Source organism: Zerene cesonia, chromosome 20, assembly GCF_012273895.1.
Source record: "Zerene cesonia ecotype Mississippi chromosome 20, Zerene_cesonia_1.1, whole genome shotgun sequence".
NCBI lineage: Eukaryota > Metazoa > Arthropoda > Insecta > Lepidoptera > Pieridae > Zerene > Zerene cesonia.
This window is the reverse complement of record NC_052121.1, coordinates 8,931,573-8,956,677: the sequence shown is the minus strand read 5'-3', so window position 1 is coordinate 8,956,677 and position 25,105 is coordinate 8,931,573. Positions and strand designations below refer to the sequence as shown.

General features: G+C 32.8%; 4 protein-coding genes across 5 annotated transcripts in view; 2 read left to right on the top strand and 2 right to left on the bottom strand.

The window, feature by feature from the left end:
* Positions 1-316: 316 nt before the first annotated feature.
* LOC119835195 (23 kDa integral membrane protein-like) lies at positions 317-15,793 on the bottom strand. Its single transcript, XM_038359888.1, has 5 exons — positions 15,404-15,793; positions 14,800-14,988; positions 13,596-13,775; positions 12,090-12,308; positions 317-1,486 (listed from the first exon to the last, which is right to left on the bottom strand). Exons 1-5 carry the CDS (start codon positions 15,461-15,463, stop codon positions 1,322-1,324), a joined length of 813 nt encoding a protein of 270 aa, XP_038215816.1. The 5' UTR covers positions 15,464-15,793; the 3' UTR covers positions 317-1,321.
* A 678-nt stretch (positions 15,794-16,471) lies between these two features.
* On the bottom strand, positions 16,472-19,354 carry LOC119834877. Its single transcript, XM_038359395.1, has one exon. The coding sequence runs from the start codon at positions 19,352-19,354 to the stop codon at positions 16,580-16,582; it is 2,775 nt and encodes a 924-aa protein (XP_038215323.1). The 3' UTR covers positions 16,472-16,579.
* Positions 19,355-20,326: 972 nt separating this feature from the next.
* LOC119834945 (ADP-ribosylation factor-related protein 1) lies at positions 20,327-23,594 on the top strand. The gene is made up of 5 exons (XM_038359499.1): positions 20,327-20,538; positions 20,613-20,783; positions 20,879-20,960; positions 21,467-21,638; positions 23,352-23,594. The coding sequence occupies exons 1-5, from the start codon at positions 20,446-20,448 to the stop codon at positions 23,443-23,445; spliced, it is 612 nt and encodes a 203-aa protein (XP_038215427.1). The 5' UTR covers positions 20,327-20,445; the 3' UTR covers positions 23,446-23,594.
* A 673-nt stretch (positions 23,595-24,267) lies between these two features.
* LOC119834765 (AP-1 complex subunit gamma-1) overlaps positions 24,268-25,105 on the top strand; it is a 27,686-nt gene continuing 26,848 nt past the window's right edge. For both annotated transcript variants that reach the window (XM_038359250.1, XM_038359248.1), the window contains exon 1: positions 24,268-24,739. In XM_038359250.1, the coding sequence (XP_038215178.1) occupies positions 24,720-24,739 (20 nt within the window). In that variant the 5' untranslated portion in view covers positions 24,268-24,719. The remainder of the gene's footprint in view (positions 24,740-25,105) is intronic.

The window sequence follows — 25,105 nt, the reverse complement described above, 5'->3', positions numbered from 1 at the left end:
CAGATTCGAAATTCAAATGTAATATTTTTTTATAATTAAGTGTAACAGTATTTATGGCCAGACTAAGTATAATTTGTTTTGTATTCCACACACGAACTATATTAAGACTGTTTAAGTTTTTTTTTTTTTGCGTACATAGCTACCACCTTATTAGATACCTACTTAGGCATGAAAAGTAAGTAAATAATTTACATAGTTTAGCAAATAGAAATTCTTTATATCGGTATATTTGATAACATTTATAAAAGTTTTAGAATAATAAAGCATAACATATTTTTTATATATTTATTCGAAATCTATAAAATATTTTTTATGCTTAAGATCCACTTTAATTGTAAAAAACACATTCCAAAGCACACAACCAATTACCTATCACTATAATATAAATAATAATATTAAAACTAAAAATACTTAATATTGCTCACAAAAACATATATCATTATATATATGTTTTTGTGATCAATAGTAATTAGTAAAATACGCATTTATCAAAAACACTTTAATAATGTAGTCAAATGTAAAAAAAAAAACAACATGACATTCAAAGGGTGTATTTATAATTCGCTAGTTTCATTCAAGTGTAATTATCACAATTATTATTATAATTTTTGCTTTATACATACACCAAGAAAAATAAAGAAATCGTATGTTATAAATAATTTTATTACTTTGTATATTACAGCCTGTAGGTTCAGATGTCCTTGAAATCTTGAAATAGGGAGCGCACCCTCTGCCTGGCAACACGTCTTATTTAATCTGTAACTTTCCCCGAATCACAAAAGCGGGAATCCAAACGCAGGGAACCGTCCCAAATCCCATATAGGTATGTATACAATAGTACCTACATATCCCTTAGGGTACCTACGATATTCTTCATCCACTTATATATTGATTTTGTTTTATAAAACAATTTCTGTTCTTCGCAATGCAGGCAATCTTACTCCATTATAATAATTTTTTACTTTAACTTGACACTGTTAACATTTGCTATATAACCAAAAAATAATAACCTATAAATAACATTTGAGCCTAGATTACATATCTGTTGTATTCAAAAGAAACGTAGGGAATCACGTATTTTAATATAAATCATTTTGTATGTTGTCATATTATACATTACTTTTCGAAGAAGCATTGCACAACGATTTCTCCTTTCATTTAATTTATCTTTCTCGTGTACCTAATGTGTCAAAATTAAAAAAAAATCTTAAACACAGTCATGTTATCCGTAGGTATCCTTATGAACACGAATTGTCTTAAACAGTAAAACTAATAAAAATCCTTACAAACTACGTTCATATTCTATTTAAATATACAAGTCTCAATATTTTGGCAAGGTAGGGGCAGGCGCAGATGGAGAGGCAAGGAGGGAGTCATCTGGAGCAGCGAAGGTTGCCTCCCTGGCTATGGTGGAGTTTCGAATAGACGCACGTCGCTTCTCCCGTATGGCATGAGCAAGGAAAAATGTGCAGAAAATACCGGTACTCTGTAGAGAAAAAGAAAATATAAAATTAAACTATGTGCCATGAGCATTCGATATTCAAATTCCATTTATATGGCTAAATTCGAATGTTATGGTTTTTTTTCCTTCATTTTTCCTAATATTGCACATAGTTGTACAATATTTGTAGTTCGTTTTTAGGAGCAATGATATGTGAAAATATAGGTGATGATAAATAGGCGGTGGCCTCACTATGGGTGGGTTCATGGGCGGTGGTGATGGCTAAACGTTGAGGCAAGCCACCAGCTCAGGAACCCATTTAAGAAAAAATATATTAACATAGACAACCTCAAAACATTAGTACGTATTCTTAAAATTGAATAAGAGAACCAAACAATCTAAAATTACGTAATCTTCAAGTGTTTGGAATTAATGACAATTGACACAAATACATGTTTTTTCTACCTCTCTGCTGCTCAGACCAAAGATCAATTTTAAAGTTATATTATAGACATTCCAAAACTCTCAACATTCCGCCGAAATAAATAAAATTGTACTGAACTATGACGTAATGCGAAGTACTTATAATCGGAGCCTGGCGTACAAGAGCCTATTGTTTAAATTTAAGAGTGACTCAGACGATTCTTTTTTCCTCGTACCCACGTATTGATACTAGACTTATAGGTTTGTAATTGTAATATTACTAATATTTACGAAATTATAAAATAATTATTGAAAAGTAATAAAAGACTACCATTATGTCTAGCTCACAAAATTTCCATAGAACTTTTTATGAATATGATACAATTGAATTAAGACGATTTTAACAATATGCGTACAACATATTGTTTGTTTTAAGCTGCTCAGGCGTTTCATGGGTAATATGAATTGCATAGATTGACATACAAATCGCAAAACTAATTAAATTTATACTTCATTTTTATTTTATTTTATTCTGCAATAGTGTTATAAATTTGTTATTCAAAATTACTTCTGTACTGATAACATTATCAAATGACCTATGAACTAATGATTAGAAGAATAGGTTCCTAAAAATAATTTGGTTTGACAAAAAACTAGACGGGACCATATAGCAGGCAGGCAAACCGGCAGCATTTAAATAAAAAAAATCATCAAAATCGCTTCATCGAGTAATAAAGTATGAGGTAACTAACACAAAAGACATAGTCGAATTGATAACCTCCTCATTTCTTGAAGTCTTAGTATTATAATGTATTACCTATTATGTTACCATTCCTAAAATACATGTATACGTAAAAGCATGTATAAGAAGCCCCTAAGCAGTATAAGGAAGGTCTAAGGCTAGTAACACATTTTATCCCCGAATTTTCAAACCGCTCTTAACATTGAGACATGACTAATCGTATTGTCAATGTAGGGTTGCCACTTGTATTATCCTTCCAATAAACACGGAAGTGTGTAAGTATGGATGTTTGTTACTCTTTTACGTGGAAACAGCTTATCGTATCTCTATAAAATTTGGTACACAGATAGATTAGAGTCTGGATTAGCACATAGGATAATTTTTACCCAGATACCACTCGAGTGACGCCGCGGGTTACTACTAGTATTATATTATATCGTATATTTTATTGAATAGTATTGTATGACTCAGAAAATTATATACGAATAATTTAAACTATATTTTCAACCGTAAATCCTAATGGCAAATTCCGTTTTTACAGAGAGGATTTTTTTCCGTAATGAATATAAAATGGCGGGAAAAACAAATAGAGCAATAAATGCGTGCTGTTTTTTTTTTAATTTAATAGAATTTCCAATAGTACCTACTGTATTTATTGCAATGTTTGAATAAAAACCAATTTTAACTTCAAGCAAAAGATGGCAACCCTATGTCTACATGATATTACAATGAGTACATACTAACTAATCCCCTGGACACCTATAATCTGTGACTAAGTAACAACATAATGATTAATTGTATGGTATTCGAGCAAACTTCGGCACGAATTGGGCCAGCTCGCACCGGGGAAGTACCACACCCCCACAAAAGACCGGCGTGAAATAGCAATCTGCTGAAATGTTCGATGAATCGATGAAATTTTCATTCAACGTTTTAAATTGCGATTGAGATAAACTTTCTTGTTACATCTTCAATGTTTAAAAAGAATGGTAAAGGTGCAATTTTAGCGAATCATATTATTGTCTCAATGAAAGCATGATAAATACATACGATAACTCCATTTCAGCTAAAACCCTACACGTAATATGGCCTTATTCTATACGACTACAAAAGGCACACTCATCCCACATCAGAACGGAAAACTACTTGTAGGTATGTATACCATAATAATACATTACCATAATGCACCCTAAAAGGATGTCTGAGGTAATGTAACGATTGTCGATAAATCACTACCGTGCATCTCAAATACTAAGTAGTAGATAAATCGAGATTTTTCTGCCAACATCGTAAATTATATTCAATTATTAATAATAATAGCGCTATAATACTCTATCCTATAAAAAAATACAATAGCAATCTCCATTTAAATTGCAGAAATTCTTCATTCTAGTATTTATAGAAAACTAGCTGCGCCCCGCGGTTTCACCCGCGTAAGTCCGTATCCCGTAGGAATATCGGGATAAAAAATAGATGTTGGCCGATTCTCAGACCTACCCAATATGCTTACCAAATTTCAGAGGAATCGGTCAAGCCGTTTCGGAGGAGTATGGCAACGAAAACTGTGACACGAGAATTTTATATATATAGATACTTATTGCTTTTAATAAAAGGGACTAAAGATTAAAAATTGTTGTGAAATAATTTTATGTTGCAAGTTACTTTGTAAATGCAGAAACCGGTAAAAATTAACAGAAATCTATGCAAATGTTCCAAATACTTGATTTTTCTCTCATCTTGCGTCTTTGTTCGACTAAGTATAAAAATAAATACAGAAACCTAAAAATCATATTTAGGGGATTTCACAACTTCTGATTTGGTCAAATAATATATGAAATTATGACAAAAAGTGTTATTTTTTTTTATGTGTTATTCATACATGTCTTGTCATCTTAACTGACTGTAAGTGACATTATTTATCAGTCAAATTATAAGTCAGTTAGACATCACGTCAACGAACATACAAACTCTGGCAGTGCCGAATAATAAATACAAGATCTCAGCTAGTAAACAATTAACACAAAGAGATATTTACACGATTAACAATTATATGCAAAATACCACCCACACCTATTACATAATCGCGTGATATAATCCGCCTATTTCTAAACAGGACTAGCGTGACCTCGATTCCCCTGAGGAGAAGCACTCTTCAATTTAACCACATCACTCGTATCTGTATCAGTCCTTATCTAATTCTATGCAAGTGAGAGGGACGTACGGTGTAATCACGGAGGTTAATTGGCTCCCACGCAGGTGCGGATCGCTAGTAATGATCGTTTGAGTACATCCTCATATCCTGTGCTTATTATTTTAATGTGCCCAGATAGATTTTCACAATCAAACCGCTCTATTATTTTGATATCAGCAAATTTGAAGAACTGTGTCGATAAAATATTAATTGAAGGGAATGATATGATAACATTTGAGATTTTTCTTATAAGAAAAAGAGCTAATACGTAGAGCTATGTATACAGGGATACATATGTATAAATAAGTCTGCCACCAATGTGGTGGACTGACCAGATTGAAGTTACTGTTGGCGGTGCGCTGCACTTGTGTGATAGAATGTCTGGGAACAAAGAGAAAGGACCAAAGGCTCCATAGACTGCATATGAAAGACAACTCAAGCTATATATAATAATTTAAGCTATAATAATAAAACGAAAATAACACAGATGCATTACTATATACCAATGAAATGGCTCAGAGACTTTAAACTGACTCATCTATGGCCGTTTTAATTAGTGTTAATTAACTCTCAGCCGACAACTATGCCACTCATGTAACATCAGGGTCTTAACTCCTTAGTACCATGAGACTTAGTCATCTTTAATATTTATCTTAAGAGTTTGGGTTGCTAGAAGCCAAATTGACGATAACTGAAAATGACACATTATGTCGTGTTTTCTTTAGGAGGCAACCGAGCTTTTTGTCCCATGGGAATGCCCTTTTTCTAAATGTAATTTCAAATTATAAGACAAGGAGAACAAAGAGATAAAGAAAGGATTAATGGCGGGAATATAGGAGTTGATTGGGAAGAATGTGAAGAAGGGTATGGGCCTCTGACTCCCCAAACGAACCACAGTAACATGCTACTATTTCACGTCGCTTTACTGTGGCCTGTGTAACGTGGCGTGTGTTACCAGCTCGCAACGGGGAAAGTGGTACCTTCCCATAGCCCAATATGTGCCAAAATGTATTTATGTCACAAAGATTTTTCTTGATCTTGACACTACCAAGTAATTTCTTCTTGTATTTTACTAATAGATAACGTCTCATTAATTAATTTCAAAAAACAATTAACATTATACATTCGTAATCATTACATAAACCATAATTTATAGCACTATAAATAGTTTGTTACTGAAAAAAGGATGATCCGAGGAGGACAAATTTTATCAGCAGCTTTCAAAGTTAGTCAGGAAAATGCTGTTAAAATAAGCAAGACAAGGCTAAGACTTACAAATAACAATAGCTGATAAAATGATACGGGTATCTCTCACAATTTATGCAATTACGGTAAACCATTTATTACTACAATTTTTGAAATTAGTGTACCAATGCAATTTACTTACATTGAGAAGTTGCACTTTTTCATATATTCAGTAAATACAAATACAAAAACACTTTTTATTTATATTAAATAATTTAATTTAGTTTCTCAATAAACATATTTAGACGAAGTCTATCTACACTTTATTCTAACAAGATTTTGCTCGCGGCTTCGCACGCGTTAACTCGGGGTAGTTTAATAGATGTTATTATATAAACCTACCTCTGAACAGCGAGTATGTATGACAATATATAGACGAAGTACTATTTATTACATTTAAGTTACGGTAATTGCAATTACAGTATGCGGGTAACGTTTAATTAAATTGGATTCCACATTGTAGTTAAATTAATAATTACTTATTAATTCGTCGTTAATCTTTTTCGGTTTATTTCGTCACTGCGAAGCGTTATCAAAACCCGTTCAGTGGTTTTCGCGTAATAGAGTAACAAATATACATCAAACATACTTGTTCAAAATTTTTTGCATCTGTATGAAAATGAATCGCGAAATGTGTAAAACTCGAGTGAACGGTTGGCATTTCGGCAATTGTTTTATAACGTTTTTATAAAGGCATAAAGAAGATCATTGTGGAGAGACATAATTTACGATTAGGTAAAGGATATAATGGAAGTTTAGACGGTAGGTATCAAATGAAAGAGCTAGTAAAATATTCAACTCTAAATATCACATTCAGGATGGACGACAGTACAAAACGGAATTGAGGTTTTATAACTTTAATTCAGTTTGCTTTTTATTTAAATATTAATTGTTTTTCGGTCGAGCATTATTTATCAGAAAGCATGACATAAATTCGACTCGATAGTTGCTGCGTGGATTGATGAATCCGAATTAGTATACCTAATTAGTCCCTACTATCTCTTTAAATGCTTTGAAAGTCCGTCTGTCTGTATGTCTCTTCTTCACGCCGAAACCACTGATACGATTTGGACGAAATTTCCTAAAGACATAGTTTGATCTCCGAGAAACCGATATTAGCGATTTATTCTGACTATGTAACGGGAACGAAAACTGTGCAAGGAAAACCCCGGGACCATATTTTCCTTTGTCAACGCGCGCGTCAGAGGAAAAGCTGTTTATACACAATGTTACCTTGAACAATCATATTGAGATGGCTCAAAGGCCGCAACCACGTAAGGAGTCGTGAGGTCATATAGGATTGTGTCATTGTTTGTAACGCTAGCTTTTGCTTCCCGCCAATAATGTGCTGTCAAATATTCGGTCATCATTATAATTTTAGCCAAGTCACGCACCGTGCCGAAGCCGAAGTGTAAAGTATCATTTCAAAAAGGAAAATTCGCATCAACAGTTTATTTTTTTTTTGCTGTTAGAATACAATATTATTTTAAGTGTATGAAAATTTAACGTATGGTATTAAATATTATAGTTATTTTTGAGATATTATAGCAATACATAAATCTAAATAGCCAGTAATTACAAACGAGGTCTGTTAACTATTCACAGCCTAGGTTTTCTTAATTTGGTGTTTAACTTTCAAATCTGATTCAAGGCAAGGTTATGTTTAGAATTACTCCTTGTCTAAAAGTTTAAATTTTACATTAAATAATAATTTAGTTTGATCGTTAAATAAATTGGTATGCTTATTATTAGTTTTAAAAATCTAGAAATACAAAATACTATAAGTACCTCCTAACTAAAATTATTATATTAATATCTTCCGAATACCTGCAATATCCTCCATACAAACTCAGCCCCTACCAGACATAGAGTCATGAGGTAAATTTACATTTGACTATAACGTCTAAAGTAACAATACAGTCTCAGTTTTTAAAAATAATCAAAATTTGAACCAAATAATCTATAAACAATTTTATAAGAACCAAATTAAAAACACATCCGTTCCTCATAAGCCTTATCTTAATATCACATTCTTTGTACAACTTCCCATCGTAATAATGGTAAATATTTAAAGTGCTTGTTGACAGAGTTGACTAAACGAGTCGGTGGTAGGCATACACTTTGTAAGTGTTAGACAAAAGTAAATGAAACTGATTGTAATTTTGTTTGATTTTAATTGTAGGAGTCGAGCATACTTCGGAATTGGGCCAGCACGCACCGGGTAGCGTACCACACCATCAAAGAAGATCGGCGTAAAATCTTAGTTTACGAATTCAAATATATTTCTATTCATTTCTATATCCTACACTAAGCTGTATGAAGAGAAATAAAAGTGGAAAGTGGAAAAAACGGACAGAAAAAAATCATTAAAAACATGCTTTTTTAAGAATGAAATTAACTAATAAAAACGCGATAAAAAGGTTTTTTAAAAGAACAATGGGTAGATAAATTATAATAATAATTTAACTAAAAATAAATGTTCACAAACAACAATCAAACCTTCAAATTGTCAGAGCTAGAACAAAATCTATTAAAAACGGTTCAAGAGAGAGATAAGAATAATAGCTGAATTTATATACAGTGCAATAAAATCCTTTGTTTATTTCACTTAATACTCGAAAACTTTACAATGTTAACATTATTATAATTTATAATAATGCATACAAACGTGAGTAAGAAGTTCCTCGAAATAAAGCTATTTTCAAGAACAAGACTCCACTGTTTCATATCTTATTATTTATTTGTTTAGAAATAAGACCACTGTTTTCGTGAACAATGGGGCAATTGACCAGGTTTTTTAATAATTACCTAAGATTTTGAAAGATAAATACAGTTGAAAGTTGAACGGTCGGACTCTTTTGACTTTAAATGCTTATCTTTTGTTATCAAATTAATAAAGCAGAAATTCTTATTGGTTATTGTACTTGCATTTCACACTTATTTATCATAACTGGGGACCCTTAATTATGTCTTACATTAATCCTATCCTACTTAATATTATAAATGCGAAAGTTTGTAAGGATGCGTGTGTATTTGTTGCTCTTTCACGCTTAAACTACTGAACCGATTGCAATGAAATTTGGAATGAATAAACGTAGACAGCTGGACAACTGGAATAACATATGGGCACTTGGACACTTTGGACACTTTTTATCCCGATATTCCTCGGGATACGGACATACGCGGGTGAAACCGCGAGGCGCAGCTTGTAAATAATATTATATCACACCTATTTTACTTTGTTATGCAAATTGGAATGATGGGTACTAATTTTATAACAACTCAGACATTGAACTTTTTATGTCAGTATTCTGTCGAGAAGGCTTAACATACTCCTAAAACACAGCCAAACCTAGTAGTGTAGTATAAACAGTGTATATGTTCTATGTAATGTATACTGTGTTAGATCAATGAATCTTATTTATATCAATACCTAAATTGTATTAAATATCGGCGATTTACGATATTTCTAATCTGAAAAATTCTGACTATGGTAAATCGCGCTTTATGTGCTTATATACTTAAATTCGTTTGTCAAAACCTTATTTATTCGTATACAAGATGAAAAAATAACATACCTACAACAAACAAAAGTAGTTCAGAACAGATCCACATATCAAATCCTTTTATCTACGTAAACGTACTTGTAACTCTGTTTTTCTCTACATGAAGTTTCGATTAAATAAACGTTAATTTTTAATACTAGTATGTTCTGTTTATTTACATAATATCCACTCAAAAAAACGAGATTAAAAGTCAACTGTACAAATATATTTCCTCTCTTATACATATCATTCACCTGAAGCCAATACTTATTAGTCTGATAAGTCAAAACATTCAGAAATATAGACCAACTCCAAATTTCATTAAGTGAAGTCCCTTGTGGGTACTGGGGTATGGGGCAGATGATATACATCAATTTCACTGATCGATTTCCTTAGGTTCAAGTAGGTGATCAGCCTTCTGTGTCCTACCAGACCGAGACCATTTTTTTTGCGTCCCCACCGGGATCGAACCCAGGACCCCTCGGTTCTAAGCTCACGCGTCAACCACTGTACCAAGGAGGCGGTAAAATTTAGTTGGCAGTGAGGAAACATCATTACAGTTTAATTAAATAATGCAATAGTCCCGCGGAGAGGCTGATTACATGACGTCACCTGCTGAGCTTTTAGTGCCACTCTCATAATGAAATGTCAATTAGAACTAATTTGATGCGAGCATGTTGCAGTGCATGATAGCAACTATCTACAGTATCTTAATTCGTTAGTGTATATAGTAGAAGTAAATACAACTTCACGCCTGGACGTGTTCATTCACAAGAAGAAGAAGAAGAAAAAGAAAAAGAAAAAGAAAAGGAAAAAGAAAAAAAAAGGAAAAAATGAGGTTTGCAAACACATTAGAAACTACGTTCAATGCATAATAATCTTAGTTTCTAAGAAACAATAAAGTATGTTTATATACTTTATAAGCCAAAGATGTTCACGTGTTTTTTATAATACACAAAGCCCAACTAAAGTTGCAGAAAGTTTCTGTGTTCTTCTTTAAAATTTCAAGTCAAGAAATATTTTTTTATACGATTTTATCAGGTATTAATCTGTACGTTTGTATGTATCAGCCTTTAGACGTTTGACCGACTGATTTCATTAAAAAAAAAATCCACCTATCGAGGATCGGTGACCACACAAAAATTTCATGAGGTTATGTTATTAAACTGAATAGATCGCCAGGATTTATTCATTTCCTTACGTATACTCTGTAAAACGAAGTGGGACAATTTAGTTAAGGGCATTTATGTTAGTTTTAACTAAATAATTATTTCTTTACATACAATATCTATATATTATATATTATTCAAAATGTGAAATGTTTTTTTTAACCTTATTAAATAATACAAAAATGAAGATATGAATATAGCATGTGTGCATTGTACATTGTCACATATTATTTTGAGGAATTGAATGAAGATAGCTTTAAACACTAGGATCTAGTCAGCTACTAATTTCGTTAGCGTAGCACGTTCACGTTCGCTAATTTTAAAAAGCCATGAAGCCTTTAAACAGCTATGATCCTTGAAAAACCCATTCAAAGTGACCATTACATCGATTGGCTGCGCCGTAAACAATTAAAACTCGTGGGTCACGTAGTTATTGTTGTAATTAATCATGCGATGCTAGGAGTTTATGGAATAATATTTGTAATTATTAAGCATTATAAATCATAGTGACGTTATTTGAAGAGTTATTTTTGATTGGTGAAACAGATCATTAAAGTGAATGAATGATCGTTAACATAAACGCTGAATTACACAATGCTTTTAAAGAGTTAAAAACTAACCGTTTTCTTTAATCCCTACTCCGCCCCTTCTCAATCGTTATTTTTCTATTACAAATTTATCTAAACTAATATTATAGAGAAGAAACATTTCCATTTTTGCTGTATGTATGTATGTTATAAAAATTACTGGATCGATTTAAAAATTCTTGAGCCTTTCTTTGAAATTTTTTTACAGACTTCAAAAAAGAAGAGGCGTTTCGATTGCTTTTTTTTGTGTTTTTTACCTCATAACTTTTTAACTGGGTGAACTAATTTACATGATTCTTTTTTTGTCATAACAAGTAACAACTTGTGAAGGTTTAGATCTTTTTTCCTCAATTGATTATTCGAGTAATTCAATGTTAGTTAATGAAAAAACGTATAACGCATATTAAATAATTAATGTTAAATAGGTATTTTGTTTAATTAATAACTAATAAGTAATGAACAGGAATATAACATCCATAAATCGATCATTATTGTTATGAGATGCGTCTAATGTATTTTAACGCCATCTATTGCTCTCAATAAAATTGTAGGTATACTTTCACAATCGTAATACTACAGATAACATAATACTATACCCACTAATAAATATTGCGCCAGTATAAATAGGCAAGCAATTCTTGCTTCTCCCTTGGATATCCTATGATTTGTATGAAATTTACTATACTTGCAGTGGGTTTCGGGTACTAATTAATCGTTCTAGTTAGATTAAAACGAATTTAACCAACCTGCAAAACGGACGCTACCAAAGCCACCATAGCTACCAACAGCAATTGCTGTTTCGCATACTCGTGCAGCGGATTCCCACAACCGCGTTGGAACAAAGTGGTACAATCAGCTACGTAGGGCTTCTGTATGGAGTCCAGAGGGCCCTGGCCGCAACAAGAGAATGGCACGTGCCCTAAGGAACTGTAGTCCCCTGGCCCGCTCACGCCGCAACATTGGAACTGGGAATTGAGTAAATTGCTTATAAATAACAGATAAACGCCCTGAATTTCCGATGAAATTCGCTTTGTAAGCTATTTATTCTTAGTGATATAATTTAAATAGAACAATTTGTTATTATTACATTTTACGTTTAAAGCTTTTTTGCAAACAAAATTTTTGGCTACTTCCTATTAATTAATTATTAATCCTATCCTACTAACACGAAAAGCTCTTTCACGCAAAAACTACTCAAGCGATTGCAATGAAATTTGGTACGAAGACAGCTGGACAACTGGAATAACATATAGGCATCTTTTTATCCCGATATTCTCACGGGATAAAACTTACGCGAGTGAAAGCGCGGAGCGCTGCTAGTATATAAATAATGTTGAAAATGGTTTAATGTAAAATGGTAGTATAAATCGCATATAATAAAAAACTGAGACGTGCCACGAATGTTTATTCTTCATAGAAGTCATATTATAAATTGTATTGAAAAGTATTTAATTTGTAGGTTTTTCAATTAAAATTTCTGAACGAAATTTGTATGCACATGTATCATGAAATTAAATTTAATGTATGTTTTTATAGTCTGTCTCCTTCTGGTAAAACCAAAACTCATATTTAGAACCAACCAACCCATTAGAGAATTCTAGTCATTATTCTATGGCCTCGCATGTCGCATGGATCTGCACTCATGATTCATATAGCGATATATTACTCTGCTCTGGATGTTAAGTCGGTCGAATATTAACTAATTATGACCACAATGCAGTCGGCAATACACCATCTCTAGGGTTTTGCATTTAAACATTGCAAGGCTGATCAGCGATAACAATAACTTTACTGCATGTGTTTGTATGTCCAAAAAGATCATTATTTTAACTTTTATGAACATAAATTGTTTTTGTTCTAATAAACTTCGAATAAATTCCCAGACTTTTGTATTAGCGTTAGATTCAAACGTCGCTCTCTAATACGACTTCTTTAAAATCAATACAATAGCTACTACATATTAATATCCGAAAGAATTATTGTCATAAACCTACTACTATAAGAGAATGATTGTCATTAATTAATGTGTTACTGTCTGTGCCGTGTCGTGCGGTTTTACCTGCGGACGAACTCGTGGGCAAAACCAAGTATTTCTATAGCTTGTTATATTGGTACATAAACCACATCACTGACAAGTATCATCAAAATTTTCGTTCGTTCGCTGGTTTGCGTGAAAATGTAACAAACATACATCCATACATTCTTACAAACATTCACGTTTATAATATTACTAAGATTTCACCAAAAACTACCTTAACGTGAAGCCTGTCCCATCTGATAGTGTCCGTGTTTGCTTCCTTAATATCCATCGTGTCCATAAAGTATGACGTCATGGTCGTCTTGATGTCAATCTCTATGTTGTCCCACACGACCATCGCCCAGACAAAACAAGCGAATTCAATCACCACGACGAGCATTATTAATATTCCAGCCTGAAATCGCAATGTTTCGCGTTTTAATCCTTCAGTATAACAATTGAACATGAGCATTTCTTATTATCTTACTATCGATCTATCTATATGAATAAAAAAGAATCGCCAAATGTGTTGCTTCGCGGTAAACTCGAAAACGGCTCGACCAACTTGGTCTGTGTTTATACGTTTTTGTTAGGGTACAATAAAGATTATTAAGCAGATAAAAAACGTACAACGGGTGAAGCCGGGTCGAACCGCACGTATTCAATGTAGTTATATTTCAATATGAAATCAATTGTCGGCACCATATTTGGGGATTTCATTATTTAGCAATAATAAAGATATATTACAAGTAAGCTATCATCATCATAGTACTATTTGGTATTTTCATTATCATCATCATCAGCAAAAATAAATTTTGTATAGAGGATAGTCATGACATTTTGAAATAACTATACATTTAAAAACGTAAAACAATGAATGAGACTAGGAAATATATGTTAAGTTCATGCCTATACAATACAACTTGCCGCAAAAAGTGTGGAATAATGTTTACATATATTAAATTAAATCTATAGAAATAATGGTAATGAAACCAAATAGCGTTCGAAGTGGTTCAACTAAGTTTTTTGTGAATTACACTTGTTTTCTCTGTGTCATGACAGCTGAGATATTATGATTTATGGAATCAAGATCATTGACCCTTGTAAGATTGTAAAATGTTTTTTTCGATTTATCTGAACGGTTTTAGAATTTAATTTTTAGTTTTGTAGCATTGAAATGCTTTATAAATGAGAAATTTTGAAAGAATAGAAAAAATTCGATCACAAGGCAGGATTCGAACCTGCGTTTCTTGCCTAACCGTAGCAACGCCTAGCCTCTCGGCCACCCGTGATCCTGCCACAGTAAACAGGTTTTAGAATTACCATGCCAGTCAGCTCTTTCGTGTGAATGTTTTTTGCTCTTGAAAAGTAGGCTAAAGTATGTTAAAATATTTGTAATATATATTAAATATGTTCTAACAAGTGCTAACTAAACATACCATTATAACATGAATCTGGTGCATTGATTTCGCCGTTCGCCAACCTATCCATGCTATTGAACATGTAATGATTGCCATCATTAGCAACAATACAGCCGGATATTCCACATTCACGCCAATAAAATGACGGTAGACGAACAATCGGTACAAGAGGAACCCACTTGCACCAAACAGTACTACAGCTGACATCTGTGGACGAGTTGGAGAAACATGATAAATAGATATAACGCAACCAAACAAAAATGTCACTTGTCAAGTCTAAACATGCCTTTCACAGTCATGTTATGTTCACGATAACTAGCGCCATTTGATCGAGAAAATCCAGGAAAATTGAGCCAATCGAAATCAGACGAACTGTCTTGAATTATCGTTTTTATCAGTGATGATACAATACATAAATAGAAAACCACAAGTTTGCGTTTAAACTTTTTTTTAAACATACATTTTGAATGATATCGAACTCCATGCTTTGAATAATGTTTATAAATCATGTTTTTGTCACGGGGCGAGCGTCGTTCAAGTTGTTATGACAACAGAACAACGCTGATTCAGCATAACGGGAACAACAAAAAGCCGGAATGAAATCGTACATTAAAATACTCACTGCGAATAAAACATTGAATGTCAGCACAAGATATTTCCAACAATTTGACGATAGAGCCATTGTGTCGTGCGTTCACATGTCCGAGATTTTATAACTTGTTTAAAACTCTTGAAACAAAAGCACGATCGTTCCACCTCAAGGAATACCGAATGATTGTATGACGCCTGAACCGCGCTACTCGCTACTGACGGTGCAACGATAGCAACGAGCAGAATTAAACACTCTACATTTATCTTCACATTATTGTATTTTTATCTATTGAAATCAATAATTTTCACGGTGAAAATATTCGTGGAAAGTATATGTAATGCGTTTTGATGCTGTTTCTTATCAGCTTATCGCAATGATAAACCAGGTTTGTTCCTCATAACTGTACCGTGCATTTCGTAATCTAACCTAGTTTAATGCGCGACTGCTGAAGATTTACTTTTCATCTTGTGTTCGCTTGTTGAAGTATTATTAGCACGCGACATTTTCTATTTTTAGCGCACTTGTTCCTGAGCTTTTACTACCCATAATGCCTTTAAATTTATAGGTACTCTACGTCACGCATGAAAAAATTAATAAAAAAACATTTTTACTTATTAAATACTAGCTTTTTATGTTGTTTTGTTAGATGTTATTTATGCGTCAGGCGCTTCCCATTTTGAGTCTGTTTATTCTTATATATTTTGAAATGTTTTGGCGGCAAAAATAAATTTAAATTATATATACACTTTAGGAATTAGCACCTAAGAAAAGTAACCTGTAAATATCATTCATTAAGAATATATGAATAATCACAATGTTTATCTAAGTGTGGATTTGTTAAAAAAATACACAAGCGAAAAGATTTTCCTTGTACATAACTTGTTTCATTTTGTGTATTGCACATGTAGAAAGTGTAAATATCCTTTTAACGGAAACGAATCATTAATAGCGATTTAAACATCCATACGATTTACGATGATTATATGAATTATTGATGTTATATTGATCAGGATATAGAGTACAATATTTTTCTAAGCTGTATGTGCATAAATATATATTTGTTTTGATATAATCAAAAGAAATAATACTATGATCTAGATATATTTTTGCTTCTCAACCCGGAAACTGCACTTCTAAATGGAAACACCTAATAGTAAGATTTATGTATAATTAAGTTAAATTAATATTAACTACAATAAACCATTTTTAGTAATAATCACATAAACACAATTCTTTCACTAACATTTCAGGTAATCCCTCTAAATGCACTACTTTCATAGCTTTCTTTACTTCATCTTTTATATCGGCACTTATTGCACCAACTTGTTTCGCTGATCGAAGCATGTTTCGAGCCTTATCTATATTTCGATCTTTCATTGCTAACAGGGCCAATACCGCCCATGCATCAGCCAATAAAGGCTCTGTGTTTACTGCAGAAGCTACCCATCGCTCTGCTAATGCTTCCTTTCCAATTGTCATATAAACACGGCCAATCGCCAACGCCGAGTGCGCAGACGGAGCTATTTTGTGAGCACGTGCCGCGCGTTGTAAAGACCCTTCAGGATTAGTCTTTATTCCTCCTAATGCAGCACGCAAAAGCAATGACGGCGTCTGTTCAGCACCAAAGCGGTCCGCAATAACTAAACCTTCTTCACAATCGCCATCCCAACCACGTGCGTACACCAAACATGTAGCTCGCATTTGTGACATTTTCGATGACGGTCCAAACCTTTTAATACCTTCCTCTGTAACTTCTAACGCCCGGTCGACTTGCTGTCTTAATAATAATGAAGCGGCTTGGACATAATAATTGTCAACTGTTATTTCATTCGGCAGCTTCATACGAGATCCTCGACTTGCACAACCATTTTTTACACACTGAAGCATTACTCCACTAAATTTATAACTACGTAAGCAAAGAAAAAATGCTGATGCAACAATCATGGGGTTATCGATCTCTATTACGCTTGGTATCCAAAACGTTTCTTCTTCACCACTGGTTTCAACCCATCTTTGGAGAAACGCTTTCCAATCTCTCGACAGTTCATATGACTTGCGCATTTTCTTAGCAGCCACGAAAGCTGCATGATTATTTTTATTAAAATGATAAAATGCATGCAATGCTGCCCATCCAATTGCACTTGTGACACCATCTGTTATATCTCCTTTTACTGCTATTCGAAATGCTGCACTTGCAGCATCTAATTTATCACCACTTTTATCGTAATCTATTGCACCAAGCGTCCATAAAAGATATCTGTTTCTAGCTTGTAAACTTAATGCTTTCAAAAGAAATACGCGAGCATCTTGTTCCTTTTCATTTTCAAGACAACGCAAAGCCTTACATAGGTATGGTCTTGGATGTTTTGGTAAAGCTCTTAAATTTTTTTCGATGTGATCATTTCCTATTCTTATATCACCAGCTATTCGGCTTCTTGTAGCTGCAACACGTGACGTTGGTCGAGGTGGAGGGGGTTGGGGAGCAAAGGATGATGTAACTGCATATCTACATGCCACATGCTGTGCTGTTATTGTATCTTGCAAACAAACAGTTGAACATTGACTCGGCTGAAATTGTTTGAGCATCGATCTCAAACGGTAAAGTAAACGATTTGCTGCGGTACGTTTAATACTTTGACTCATTTGTATTGTCCCTTTGCAGGACAAACTGCAAAGCTCTTTATGAACTGCCAAGGCACCCCCTTCTTTTCTTATTTTACGAACGTCTATCTGAGATTCCTCAGGAGTTGGATCTGCACGTAACTCGTCTATAGGGCTAGATGGCCCCTCTGGCATAGGAAATCCCATTATCTCAAATAGGGAAACAATTTTAGCCTTCGGAACTAAACATTCGAATAAATCAAACCGCATGACAATATAAGCTGGGTGATTAAATTCATCTAAAACGATGTCTGTATCCCGAACACTTGGTTTAGCGCTAGCAGGTGGTAACTCTAATAGAGGACCTACTTGTTCAGGTAAATCAGCTTCGTTAAAATAAAAAAGCTTAGAACATGTAGTAACTCCATATTGTCCAGGTTGCAATAAAACTCGAGCATCAATAAACGTCATATATCGACCTCTTACATCAATTTTTCCTTGTTTTGGTACACCCGCCAATTCAACGAGAAACGGATTTTCCAACCTCTCACGCAGGGCAATCGCGTCAACAAGAACACGTTTCATAGCATTCCAATACACTGAATTGCATAAATCACAATCGCTCGGTTCTAAGTCATCTGGTATATACTTATCTTCTTTAGGAACTTCCATGGATGTATTGGCTGCAAGGCCAGCATTACTTATCGACGACCATACAACTTTTTTTGCAGATACAGAACTCAAAGACATACCAAAATTAATCGCAACTGGATCGTGAATATCGTTTAAACCAATAGCATTTAAATAAACAGTGCCTTCTTTAGACACAGAAAGACAATGTGCAGAAATTGCAGTAATTGTGAGTGGAACTCTTTTATTTTCTACGATCCCATTAGTTTTAGCGTATACTGTAACAGAGCAACCAGTTTTTTCTCCGGTAGCTATATAGTCTAAAGATGCCGTAACGTACACTTTTTCTTCTCCCAATACTAAAGGGAAAAGATCAACATTTCCACCAGCTCGGTTATCCACGTGTAGCAAAGGATCTGGATCTTTAACACCTTTACCTCCGGCAAGTCGTAGTAAGAAAGTGAGAGGACGATCTGTCAGTATGCCTTGATCGCAATCATTTTTAAGATCAATTGGCAATGCTTGTATTTCATGAACGGCTTCGTTACTCCACTTCGTTTCTAGCAAAATATGTCCATCAAATAAAATAAGAAATAACCATTCACCTTGACCAGGTCCATCACCTTTTAAAGTAATTAGGACGCTTGTTTGCCTAGGTGTAAGGAACATTTCATCTAATTCTCCATACACACTAGTTAAAGGAGTTACCGTTGATCCCTTTTGGCTTGCTTTAGGATCTTTTGGAGGCATGGCTAAGAATTTCCAACACAAACGTGTTTTTTTATCAATTAAAATTAATTATAAACAGATTGTAAGACTTGACAAATACTTATTTTAATTTTAATGACCAAAAAGGTATATATGTATGTAAAAGTTAAAACCCGTTACTTGTTAGAACGCGTTTCCCCTTTTAGGAACTAGCTGTGAAGCTAGTGAAATGTAATAATAGTTTATTTAATGATATGTTTTTTTATTTCTACTCTCTACATGAATACGTGTATATTATATTATGGTTTTGAATATAAAAATAATTTAGAGAGGTGAGCGTGTAAGATTGAGCCACCGCTGGAGCCGCACCTTGCAGTATGCAGAACCGACTCTGATTTGTGTTTATGTTCTCCCTTGTTTTCTTGTTTTTAGAACAAGTTGCAGCGAAGGCGTTGCATTCGTTTTGTTACTTGAATGAGGCCAAGGCATAAAGTTTGGTGCTGAACGCTTATCCTCTGGCGACCCACCAAGTCCTCTGCCAATTATTCCATTTAAAAAAATACGCATTCAGTCATGATTAATATAGAAACCGACTAACCTAACCTGACTCTGCTCTAGACATCGAATTGTCTCGATCTTTTCTATAAAGGCTTTGTTAGGTAGAGCGCGTACTTAGCGATCAGAGTGATGTCGTTTTTTACGCTGTTGACGGTATATTACCGCGTTTCGCGCACAACAGAATTCGGCGTCATAGCGTGGCGTCACATTAGCGCTCTCATGCGTGTTAAGTAGCTTCTGTTTAACAAAGCCATAAAACTTTCGCTAGGCCTATGTCCCATATAGTTATTTTAGAAAGAGACATATTTTGCATTCAAAGCTATCAACAAAAAAATTATTTAATTAAGCTAGCTGCCCATAACATGTCTTTTTGTGCCCATAACTCTAGCACAGATTATTAAATATTAATATGTATGTTATGTTACTGTCAAATGTCAACTATTTTGCCAATAACAATAACAACTGACAGTGACGTGTGAAACTGCTCACTATTTTTCTTTTAGTTTGTTTTCTTTTATTTCAGTAAATTTCAGATTTATTATAAAGTTGTGTTAACTGATAGAAAATGAGCCAAAATGTACACATTACTACACGGTTTTTATAAATACGTTGTTCAGAAAGACGAGTTCTGTGTACTCATTTTAGGTCTCGACAATGCGGGGAAAACGGTACATTTTTGGAAAGTTTGATTATGTTTAAAATTACAAAGAAACTTTATTTAGCTTTTAATTTTAATTTTTAGACATATTTGGAGGCCACTAAAACGAAATATACTAAAAAATATAAAGCAATGAATCCTAGTAGAATTACTACAACTGTAGGTCTTAATATAGGAAAAATAGATGTGGATGGAGTAAGACTTAACTTTTGGGACCTTGGAGGTCAACAAGAACTCCAATCTTTGTGGGATAAGGTGTGTTAAAATTATACAACTTTTCTTATCAAATGTTTGTGATTTTTTTTTCGTTTTACTCAAATGTTGTCTTGTTTTGCATGAAATTTTTCCAGTATTATGCTGAATGCCATGCTGTTATATACATTGTAGACTCCTCGGATAAAGATAGAGTATCAGAATCAAAAGAAACCTTTGGTGAGTTTTCTAATGATGACACAAAATTACATACTTATTATAAACATGATTGTATACAAGAAAAATTCAATGACTCTGCGTGTTATATTTCTCAATAAATAAATGCTTGAGTTTCAATAGTGGAATAAATATGAACAACTGTGTTTATTTGGAAAAATATTTATTTATTATTTTCTCCTGATTTATTGTTCTTGAGGAAATGAAAATATTTTTTTCACACAAGCATAAAAATCTCAGCAAAACAAAATCATCAAACTCAATCTTTCAACTGTTATGTAGGAGTTAAGTTAAGGTTCACATGCTATTATTTATTTATATATATATATTATTGTAAATTAATGCTATCTCTTGATTTGCTTGTAGATTAAATCTATCTCTGCAATAGAATATTCCAATTATATTTAAATTAAACATATATTCTATATTTAAACATGTTTATTATATGGATTACAATAATGAGAATGTTAAATTATATTTGTGATTTACTTAATAATTTTGTTTTTCAGACAGAATGATAGCATCAGAGCATCTTACTGGTGTTCCACTCCTTGTGCTAGCCAATAAACAAGACATTCCAGATTGCATGGGTGTGCATACAGTAAAACCTATATTTAACCAAAACGCCCACCTCATTGGGGCCAGGGATATAATGCTCATGGCCACATCGGCATTGACTGGGTAATTTGTTTTTTATTTTTGATAGTCTACTCTATATGGAACAATATGGATGAAATTTTTAGTGGGCGGAATGACTTGAATTGTTCTGGAGGAAAATTGTAAGGTCATCTCAAGGGTGCATTTACAAATCTGATAAAAATAATCTGTTTTACAGTAGAATTTGAGAGGAAATGAATTCAAACAAATTGGTTATTTCCACAGAGACAATTATTATTAATCTTTTTTATCAAATAGATTTAAAGTTTTTGTTTTATTTGTATATAATTGATATTTTAAAAAGAATTATCCATTACTATTTTACTGTAATTTTACAATATGAGGCTGCATTCATAATAATTTTACTGCTACTATTTACATATATTTGTATGACTGTATTCTGAAATAAATGAGAAATATGTAATGAAAATGTTACAAATAATTAATAATAATATATAATTATTATTATTTTCCTATTTTTTGTTATACTGGACTGCAATTTCTAAGTACTTATTATTTTTATTTTATAGTTTAAGACACTATTCATTTACATGAAATAAATGTTAGGACTCCTAGTTTGTCTTCACATTTATTTTTTAAATAACTAATAGCTGTTGAAATTTATGCTTATTATCGTTTAATTGGTAATATAATTAAAAAACTATATAAAATTTTTGTCGAAATCAGTCCAAATATTTTTTTTTTAAGAAATCAACGCACATACAACAAAACAAACCGAAAAAAAGTACTAACCGCAATACCGCGGGACACTGTTCATCTAGAAATATCGTAACAAAAGTTTGATTATGAATGTTTTTCTAATATTATATTATGCTATTTATAGTGTGTTCACGACCATGATCAGAATTTTTGTTAAATATTTCGCATGATGACTTAGTTTATTGCGTAGTGTACTTATTTTTGTGCGGTTCTTTAAGTTTGGATACTGGATTTGTACTTATTATTCTGTGACCTAGAACAGGTATAAAAAATATTATTCTTTATCATAATTGAAGTCAAGAATGTTCATGAAATATTTTTATTTACTGTCTTACGATACTGTGCGTACTAGGTATCAATACAATATATTCATTAAACTGTGTACACATGTGTTATATTTGGTTTCAATGAAACATATTTACCGAAAAAAAAACTTCAGCACTTTTAAACTTCCTGTATCAAAATTTTTAAGCTTTTAAACAAAATTTTCTTGTATTTTCTTAAATACCATACAATTATAACTCTTCATCGTATTAGAAATTATATTTTATTCGTATATTTGTATTAAATTGCAAAATTTTAAGACGCGTAATAATAATTTTAGAACGCGATATTTTTGACGACTGCGTGCGATGTAAAAGATGTTTCGTAAAATAATGTATACGGAAAGATTTACCTTGTCTATCAAATTTCAATCATCGATTCTTCTATGCGGTAATGCCCAAACGCATTAGAACGTAATGACTATGTAAAGTAATTAGTTATACTTTTTGCTAATTATGGGTGTCGCTTATCTACAAACTTTGGTATTTAAACAACCTTCAGATTAATTTGCATGAAGGTTTGCACCTTCATTTAAATATTTGAATTTAGTAGACCATTATTCTTACTCCGAACACCCATAGTAAATAGTTACGAGGTAATCCATAAGTAAACGTGCGGCGTATGTGTTATGTTAGTTATTTACATAACTTTTATTGCACCTATTAACCACCTATTGAATATTTTTTTTTTTAGTGATGGAGTGGACGAAGGCATAAGATGGCTTGTGGACTGTATAAAAAGGAACAGTGTTGAAAGGCCGCCGCGAAACCACGACGACAATCTGTAAAGCGATTCGGTTACGACATGTACCATATTTATAATAAGTACTACGTTCGCAATGAATAATAATTAGCTTTCCTATTAAGATAATGATGTGACGCGTCCCATTGTTTTGTACATACAGTATTGACATTCGAAAATAAAACATTAAATGTATTGTGTCTATTGCTATCCCTTTTTAGTGATAAATGTAACTTTTGATAAGAGATACGTAATTACTGGATATTTGAGGAGTACCTGCACCTGATAAAACACCTGATAACAGTACGGTTTGCACTGTCGCGTATAAAGTGAGCATTCTTGTGAAATGTTTTTGTGAAAATATTTAAGTTGTTGTGCGATAATTCAACATTATGGCATATCCTATGTACGAAGTGGATTGGAGTGTCCTGCCACCTGACCAAAATAGAAGGTAGGTTCCTTCTACAAGGGAAGAATATTCTGCAATTTGTGTTTGTGTGAAATTCAGTTTATCTAAAAAGTTTGTCGAAATGTACTTATCATTTCAAATAAGTATATATATGACATGAGAAAAAAATATAACGATAAAGTTTTTAATTCCACGTAGCTCAGTATTCAAATACCTACGCAACATAAGGCAGGTAGCCTATAATAGGTCAAAATCATAACAAAATAACCAAAAATGTGTTTCAATGAACACGTTTTTTAAAATTTTAGGGTGTGAAAATAATTAAAATTTTTAGTGTAATGTTTATTAATTATTAAATATTACTCTTATAATTTTTTAACATCATCACATTTGACTCATTAACGTCATCTATTGAATGAAAGAGCGAGTAAACGAGTCATGTCATGATTATCGGCCATGTTGAATTTCTTGCAACGCAGGAAATGTCAGCTGGCGGTTGTCGTAATTATTCACTGTAAAATCTGTGATAAAAGATTTACTCGAAAAGTTTGCTGTGATATATCATTAAAATCTGCGATACAGAAACACAATGGTAGAATGTTGATATAAAGTGAAAATATGAAATTGTTGTGTCAAAGGTGGCATGCGATTTCACTTGCATTTTTATGGTTTGTGACGAGATAAAATGCTTAAAACTCTGACTGAACTGTCCTAATTATTGTTTATTTTCATTAAATTATTATTTAAGTGTTTCCAAGTGTTAATGTAAAGCAGAGTGTGTCATTACGTCGACTCTAAATTCTGCAGCAAATTGCACCTGTCGTCTTAGAACATTTGTGATAACTGCTCAAAAGAAATCTCCAGGAAGATAGTTAATTTGTTTTGGATAAAAACAACATAAAATACACAAAATGAACGGTTCCGAATCCGGGTAATTATTACGTTTCATGTTTTCCATATTAGTGAAGTAAATAATATGTGTGCCTACTTATTAAAATGATAGACACAGCTACTGTTTTCTTAGTATAATTAATCGCAAAAAAATATAAATATAATCTTATTGCTATGCATTCAAATAAATTTTCAACTTACTTAGAGTCATATATATAACATAATATATAAATTAAGTGTAACTTAAAATCCAACGAAGTCACTAAATTTAATTTCAACTATCCAAGACAACACACAATTATTGAATTCTGATAAAAGTGACAATTGTTACTATGATGAGTTTAGTTATTTTCTATTATGCAGGTTATGTTTGGTGTCATTTAATTTTAATCAAAATTAAACATAA